Here is an 8616-nt window from a genome sequence, read left to right as displayed (position 1 = left end):
GGGAGGACGGGCGGAAGGCGTGGCAATTTGATCGTCGGGCGATGTTGTTCCATCACATAAACTGGTGGAAATATCCTTCAATGAAACGAATTATTTTAACATCATAGCTGTTTTCACCAAACTTTTAGACATCTTTTGGCATTGACTTCAACAGTCAATGCTGCTTGCCACCATCCTGAACAAAAGTACCCTAAAAGTCTAAGGTGCCTTCAAACGATATTTTGGAAAGGTGACTAGTTACAGTTACAAAAAATGCCATTAAACTTGTTTTCTGAGATCATCATACACACTTACCTTTTCCTTGATATGCCCCTTAGCAAGTACAACCAATCGATCCGCAATGCCCTTGTCAGCTGACCTATATACACGCTGTACAGAAACCAAGTCAAGTGTTCTGAAGAATTTCCATGACAAGGTAATTCAAAGAACTCTTAACCTTGCAATAAATGTCTCGAGTGCAGAGGTCAAGGGCATTGCACAAAACGGTGTCAGTCAATTCTGTCAAGGGGCGAATAGGTTAGATATAGGTAGGTGTTTACTCAATAAATATTCTTGCTAAACTGCCAAAGAGACTTTGTATTGTACAATGTGCACGATAATTTTATTTTATTATTCATGAAGCCTACCCCACCCCGCCCCGCAGCCCTGTTCTCTAGCCCCATATAAATGTGAACAGCGCAAATGTGACAATTACATAATGTAAATGTAATATAAACTCGATGAAATCAGACCGAAGGTCGAGCTATTGGCACAATAATCAGAACAAGTGCATATCATTTAGCAAATGTTTGGCCGTGTTCATGTGTGTGTGTGTGGGTGTGTGTGTGTGTGTGTGTGTATATGTGTGTGGGTATGTGTGTGTGTGTGTGTATGTGTGTGTGTGTGTGTGTGTGTGTGTGTGTGCGTGTGTGTGTCCACATTCCGGTGTGTATGTGCGTCTCCATAATCAGAATCTATTATTTCTATGTGCCATGCATGAAAGCATCACTCAGTGTATTTGAATACAGGCTGCGTGTTCGCGCGAACAAGCGCACATGTGAATGCAAAGGACAACCGGTTACTACCAATCAAGCACAATCGCTAATACTTTACATGTATATTTGGGGAACCAATTTATTTACAGTTTGTAATTTTAGTTACATTTTAAACATGAAAAGCTCTATAGACAGCACATTTCAAGAAACACACGATGCTTGTATCAAGGAGCGAAAAAGTTAAAAGTTGCCCTTGGATATTGAGTTAAAAAAACCGTTATGCGCTGCACCTTTTATCTAGCCGCATGTGATATTATGCATGCTACGATGTGAATTTATTGTAAACCTTTCCAGTCAAGTGTCACTGAACGTTTGTACTGGCTGGTTATGTAGCACATTTTGCACTTATCTACAACTTTCAACTAGCATGAGTAGTTGTGCAATGATTGCTTGCATGAGCTCTGGAAAACTATAAGTCAAGTAAGGAGTACTAGTAAATGAGAATGTGTGCACACCAACCTGAAAAAGAAAAACAGTAATGTGTATTAGCCGTTGTTTCCCGCTATACAGACACACACATCAAGTTATTTTACCAACATTCACCTCAGGATTACATCAAAACATGCATATACAAGCGCCAATCCTTATGAACTTTATCCAGTTATTTAGTTGTATTATTGTTAATTAAAAATGCAAACAAAAGTGCACAACTAAAACAAGTGTTTAAACAAGTGTTGTATAGAAATACATAGAGATTGTTTACATCTATAGACAAACCAACTATTTCTACGTACACTTTTAACACCATGATTATATGTGGCCTCTCAGAACTTTTGTCAGTTATGTCTAATGGGTGCATGCAATCTTCTTTGGCAAATTTACTATGCACCAAACTCTCGAGAAAAAAAACCACCTGATTTTTCCTTTTTTCCCTTTTTAACCCACCAGAATGAATCAAGTACGTTATCATCAAGGAAAGCCATGCCAAGCTTTTTTCAACGTGTGTAATTTGTGAAGCTTTATAACTTTGGTGGGCCACCCCTTGGTTGATCTTTCACCTGCGAAATGTACACGTCTTCTTCTTCAGCAAAGTCACTGCACTGATGAAGCATCTTGATCACACACACACACACACACACACACAAACACACACACAAACACACACACACACTCACACACACACACACACACACACACACACACACACACACACACACACACACACACACACACAAACCACCACCAAAAAATGGTAAAGCCTTAAAAACAATGTTTCTTCTGGAGTTAACCTTTTTCTGAATCATCGGTTATTGTATTATCTTCACGAGGGATTTAGAGTCTTGCTCTAAACAGTCACATCACACTGCACTGACGAAGCTTCTTGATAGAACGTTTGGCCAGCCCTTCTTGGAAGTTTTCTCCCAGTGACCCTGAAGCCCTCTGCAGCTCCTGCAGCTGTTCTTCGTTGAGGTCTGCAGTGCCTCGAGCCAGCATCCTCTTCAGGTCCTCTTCCACCATCCGCTGTTCTGTAACCTCGTCCATAGAAAAGACAGGATCTGCCGAAGACGCGCTTTGTTCGGTAGATTCTTCTTGAGTACTCGCTTCTCTCTCGTAGACAAACGTTCCAGGATCTTTCAGGGCTGCGCCTCCTTCTGTAGATTCTTGTAGAATTTTGTCTTCGAGGTGCATATTCTCTATGGATTCTCTGGCATTCCTTGTCCCTTCATCTTCTGTTGCATACGTGGTTTCGATGGGAAAAGCTCGTGGTGGTTTTGGTGGGGGAGTGTCAGTAAACGTTTTCGCTGCAGTCGATGAAGTCAGGTCTAAGCTTTTAGCTGAAGCCTGCACATTTGTGGCTCCTTCGGGTTTGGGTTTCAGCTTTGGTTTGGGTTTCAGCTTGGGTTTGGGTTTCAGCTTGGGTTTTGATTTTGTCCGTCTTCGTTTCATCACCTCTGCTGCTCTCAGCACAGTCATGGCCACGTTCAACATGTTTGTCAGTTTGTGTTTGAAAAAGCCATCGTTTTCCTTAACTAACTGGTGCACCATGGACATCAGTTGATCTACTTGGTCCCTCTTCTTCTCTTCACTCAGCTCTTCTCTGTTGTCGAAGAGGATGTAACGGTTGCTGGCCTGCGTCATGACATTTTTCAGATCTCTGCAACTTTTGAGCTGTGGGAAGACAGAAAAAAAGTCTCTGTTTGCAATATCATTTAAGTCAAATGGAAGAAATTTCAACCACAGTAATTTGGTTTAACCCACAGTGAACAACCTTAAACATCAATATAAAATTAGGAAGCTGAAACCAAACGTAGCAATGCCTCAGTGGTCGCCAAAAGAAATGCAGAACTGGGTGGCCGAGTGGTAACGCACTTGCGCTCGGAAGCGAGAGGTTGCGTGTTCAGGCCTGGGTCAGGCCGCAATTTTCTCCCCCCTTTCCTAACCTAGGTGGTGGGTTCAAGTGCTAGTCTTTCGGATGAGACGAAAAACCGAGGTCCCTTCGTGTACACTACATTGGGGTGTGCACGTTAAAGATCCCACGATTGACAAAAAGGTCTTTCCTGGCAAAATTGTATAGGCATAGATAAAAATGTCCACCAAATACCCGTGCGACTTGGAATAAAGTGTAAAAAAAATTCCATCTCACACGGCATGAAGTCTCAGGGCTTGGAAACATGAATACACGCATGCAGGAAAAAAAAATGGGTAGCGCCGTATACTGTATTACAGCTCGCTTTCCCCAGGGAGAAAGCAGCCCGAATTTCTGTGAGGTTACCCTCATGGACTATATAAAATCTTATCCTTATCCTTATCCTTCCTTATCATTTGGTTAATCACCAGGAAACGTATTTGAGTCACCTAACTGACAAACAACAACAACTACTAAGACGACCACGGCAACAGCAAGAACTAAAACTACCACAATAAAAGCAACACCTACAGCAACAAGACTATAAACCAAAGGCAACGTAACTTCCGGATTTGTTTGTTAATTCAGTACAGAATTCGCAGTTTGTTTATTGATCAATACATATATTTGTGCTAAAACCAGGTATTTTATTTTTGGACCAAGTCTCGACAATGTCTTACCGAACACTTTATTCAAAATATTTCTTTTAACTCACCTGGTCCTCAAAACAGATATTTGCTTTTTCAAGCAGGTCTCTCCTGACCATGACGACAATCAGATGTGACGTCATTTTATCTCCAAACATGTCCTTCAGAGCCTCAAAAACCTGTGGGAAAATGCGATAGTTTTAGCTCTCTTCGGTTCAGTGTGTTACGGCAATAACTGCATTTATTTTAATGTATTTTTCTTCAAAATACGCTCGATTTACGTGCCAGCATGTTTATCTTTAGATTGCTATGCTTTAATTGCGCACTTGTTAATGCCGCCAACGGCTCATTCGAAAACGAAAGAAACAAACATAAATACATGTGTAATTACAATTGGATATCAACAGAACCTGCAATAAATCTATTCCAAAACGTGACAGTTAAATTGACTCAAAGTCTGAAATAAACCCAGTAACAAACATTTTTGCTGGTTTGATACTGTTTTCAACTCAAGCAGGGACGTGACATTTAGCACAAAAAAAGGGGGGGGGGTAAAGAAATGCCTTCACACTTACAGATTTTACACACAAACACTTTGCATAGGTTTTTTTTTGAGAAAATGATAAAAGGCCAGATCAAAGGTGTTTTCATGTCAAATGGATATATACGAGATAGACCCCTTACTCTTTCATTCATGGACTTACCCTTCATCCTTGAGCTTATGACGAATGAAAGCGGGATGCTTGACAACTTATCATTTTATTTTAAAGCGTGGAGCGAAAGATAAGGCATTTTTATCCCGTCAACACCGAAAACAAGAGGCCACCTAAAGTGACCAAACCAAGCGTAAATATTGAGTGTTTGTACATCTGTGCCTTATTTAAAGGAGCCATTATTATGGCGTATCATCAGCAAATGCTGGACTAGAGTTCAGTCTGGGAAAAAGCACAGGTGTCACAAAGGTGATTTGTTTCTTCTTCTTGGGCACTTCTTTTTGACACCTTTCATGAGTGTTTATCGAAAAGAATTATAAACTGGTTACTAACTTGAAATTCTTCTTCAGTGAAGCGCCTGTCGCACGACAGACAGAGAATGACGGCGTGAGGACCCGGATGCATGGCCAGCAGTGACCTTGTGATCCTGACTGCGATGAGGTCATTTTCCAGTTCTGTGTCGCACAGACCTGGGGTATCCATCACCTGTACAAAGGTGAGGGGTTTCTGGGTTTATATACATACATAAATTTAAATTAAAAGGGAATCTATCAAAAACATAATGTCCATTATCTGAGATAAAATGTTATATACTTTGTGGTTTTAGGTAAATAAATAAGTTAATAAATGAAAGCCTAAATTAATAAATCAATCAAAACTTACAGATTCTTAAGGCTGCAGAGTTTTATATCAGAGTTTAACCCGCTACAAACGTTTGATGTTTTGAAAGAACTGCATACAAGAGGCTTATAAGTCCAGAAAACTAAACTGCTCCATCGCTGTATTTCATCTATTGCTTCAAGCAAATTCATGAATACATACATAATTATGCCCCATCGTTCTAACAGCAAAAGACATAAATACACATTTCCCATCTTCATTTTTCATTAACATAACCGGAAGAATCGTGAAAGGAACTGAAAGGAGCTCAAAGGAATAATCACAGTGTTTGAGGTTCACCTGAATGTCAATGTCCCCCATCGTTACAGATTGCAAATCTCCTTCTCGTGTGCCTGAGTTCATTCCGAAATGTTCTTCAAAAGCTGGACGTCCCAGGATGCTGTTTCCGGTGCTGCTTTTGCCATTTCCGGTTTTCCCAATGAGCATCAGACGGCACTGGCCATCGTTGAAAAGTGCAGGCTGCAAAACTACAGACACACACACACACACACACACACACACACACACACACACACACACACACACAGAGTTTGATAAGTAAACAAAAATGCAAGACAAAAATAAATTGTTCCTTTGCTTTTTATTTTCTTGTTTGTCTATTGCAATTCCTTTTCATACGTCTAATGTTGAATTATGAACTTTTCAATAACCAATGGTTTTGCTTGTTCTTGGTAAACTCACACATGAATTCAAAGTGTTATTAGCATGGAATATTATGGATATTTAATGCGTGAAGTCGAGAAATGCGAAAGAGGCGGTTCTTCCTACCTGTTTGTGATGTTTGTGTTGCCATTCTGAAGACTCACAGCTGAAATAAAACAAATATTTTGTTCAGTTTTAGTGACATTGATCCTGTTGTTCCTGTTGTCCCGGCCTATCCCAGTCTAGCAGAATAAGGTTTGTTTTATTGTCAAATATAATCCGCATTTGATTTACGATCAGATCAGCTTGTCAAATACTAACTTCCGATAATAAATTCATCACTAATCACTGAAATGGCCAAACATGAGAACAACGTACAAATATCATGAAATGGTAAATCATGTTAATGTCATCTGCATGATGTTGAAATACGGTCTAAATAAAATGATTGCGTTCGGAGAGTAAACGTTGGAATGCAGTTAATTCGCATTTGAATCGTTAAACAACGATACCCTATGGCTGTATATGAAGAATTGAACTGGGTTATACACACAAGTGAAAACATAAATCCGGCTGAGCAATTAGTTGCAAAATAGATTTTAAGCAAAAACCTATTTAACGCTCCTGAGGAAAAGGCTAAAACCACATATAAATCTTACCTTTTCAGTACAGCTTAAGGCAACGGCACAGTTTTGCATTTCAATGGTTTCGGTACAGTGAACAGTTCAGCCGATTTACCTTAAAAACGTCACCGCATTTTCTCAGAAAGAAAACCTGTTCCGGAGAAATATTGATCCTTTTCAAGCACATAGATCGATACGCCCCTCTCCGAAGTAAATGCCAACATTCTCTTTCTAACTTAGGAATAGCAAGTCCAATACAATGTGGACTGAAAACGCCGTGACAGTCGACAGTTGGCTTGGTCGAAAAGGCCTAAGCTGACCCAATAAATATTATGGTAAAACCCATGCGTTTTTGTGTTGCAAATAGACTTGCGCTGAATAGCGACAGCAAGGGGTAAATTCTCAGCACTTAAAAAGACCCTGCATTATTCGTGCACAGGCTATATAATCAGTCAACCGAACCCATGTAGTGGCAGTCAAGTTTCAAGCAACTCTCAGTAACAACTGCAAAATAAATCCATTGCTATGTTTCACTCTAAGCCACACAAATTACAATGACATTTTCGGCAAGACGGATCCAAAAGATACGACTACGTGTTGTGTGACGATAGTCAACACAATTATTTTGCAAGAGCTCTGCTCGTTTGTTTGTGGGATTTTTCTTTCTTTCCGTCCCTTTTATTATTCTATTCCCCCTCTCTTTCTTTGTCTGTTTGCTTGTTCTTGTACAACGAACACAAAGTGCATTACTGTCTACACACACTTTCCACACAGTTGACCTTTTTCCCTCTTTTTTGTCTGAGTTTATGCAGCGAAGGCTTGATGTAAAAATGAGTTGAAGTACTGTCTGTCCGTGTCCGTTCTTTGTTTGTGTGTGTGTGTGTGTGTGTCTCTCTCTCTCTCTCTCTCTCTCTCTCTCTCTCTCTCTCTCTCTCTCTCTCTCTCTCTCTCTCTCTCTCTCTCTCTCTCTCTCTCGTGTCATGGCGATACAGAAGACCTTGCGGAAGTTGAACACAGCAGATCCATGTTTATTTTGGAAAATGTTCGACACACAGATCGAGCCTATATTGACATATGCAGCAGAAGTGTGGGGTTTAGATGAAGCTCAGTCAATAGAAAAGGTCCACACCTTTGCAATAAAACGCTTTTTAAATGTGCCATTACATTTTTCGAACAAAATGGTTTATGGAGAAACTGGTGGCTACCCGCTGTTTATTAGAACAACAGTGAAGTGTATAAAGTATTGGATTAAGTTGACCAGGTTGCCCATGACACGTCTTAGCAGGCAGGCTTACGAAATGTTATTGGCACAGTCTGAGGCAGGTAGAGAGAATTGGACAACAAAGGTGAAGAAAGTATTGGTTGAGAAGGAATTTGGCTTCGTATGGTTAAGTCAAGGAGTCGGAATGGAGAGGCATTTTTTAAGACAATTTAAGGACAGGCTTCTTTGTTGTTATAAACAGAATTGGCATTCTGAAATAGAAGAAAATGTGAAGTATAAGTGGTTTTATTCCTTCAAATATGCATTTCAAGCAGAGAAATATTTGTGCATTACGGATAGATGGAGAAGGGATAATTTTGCAAGATTCAGGCTGAGGACATGTGGTTTATATAGCAATAAACAGTGGTTTGTAATTGATGAACAAGTACAAAATTGTTTATGTCCATTGTGTACAGAGGAACCAGAAGATGAAGTCCACTTCCTCTTCAAGTGTAAATGTTATGCGAGTTTGAGACAAAAGTTTGCATTTTTTTAATGTGCGTCCCCTCAGCCCGACATGAACACTGTGTTTCGACTGCTGGCATCGAGTGATTTGAGAGTGATGAGATCACTTGCATGTTTTATTGCCATGGCTTTGGATATAAGGAAGAAAAAAATGGAAGAAAGAGAATGTACATTGTAGAGTATTAAGTAAGCAACAGATGGGT

General features: G+C 40.0%; 1 protein-coding gene and 1 long non-coding RNA gene across 3 annotated transcripts in view; both read right to left on the bottom strand.

Moving 5' to 3' along the window:
* Positions 1–1095: 1095 nt before the first annotated feature.
* Positions 1096–7431, bottom strand: LOC138961986 (GTPase IMAP family member 4-like). Of its 2 annotated transcripts, none has more exons than XM_070333674.1 (6): positions 6724–7431; positions 6191–6230; positions 5702–5889; positions 5075–5227; positions 4097–4207; positions 1096–3143 (listed from the first exon to the last, which is right to left on the bottom strand). In XM_070333674.1, exons 2-6 carry the CDS (start codon positions 6213–6215, stop codon positions 2328–2330), a joined length of 1293 nt encoding a protein of 430 aa, XP_070189775.1. In that variant the 5' UTR covers positions 6216–6230; positions 6724–7431; the 3' UTR covers positions 1096–2327. The 2 variants fall into 2 exon arrangements, with proteins under 2 accessions (XP_070189775.1, XP_070189776.1); XM_070333675.1 differs by having other exon boundaries at positions 6803–7431.
* LOC138961988 (uncharacterized) overlaps positions 1096–8616 on the bottom strand; it is a 125629-nt gene continuing 118108 nt past the window's right edge. The window contains exon 2 of the long non-coding RNA XR_011454368.1: positions 1096–1320. This is a non-coding gene — a long non-coding RNA (uncharacterized lncRNA). The remainder of the gene's footprint in view (positions 1321–8616) is intronic.

The sequence above is a fragment of the Littorina saxatilis genome, linkage group LG3, assembly GCF_037325665.1.
Source record: "Littorina saxatilis isolate snail1 linkage group LG3, US_GU_Lsax_2.0, whole genome shotgun sequence".
In the NCBI taxonomy this organism is placed as follows: domain Eukaryota; kingdom Metazoa; phylum Mollusca; class Gastropoda; order Littorinimorpha; family Littorinidae; genus Littorina; species Littorina saxatilis.
Note: the sequence above shows the minus strand (reverse complement) of the source record. Positions and strands in the feature narration are given on the sequence as shown.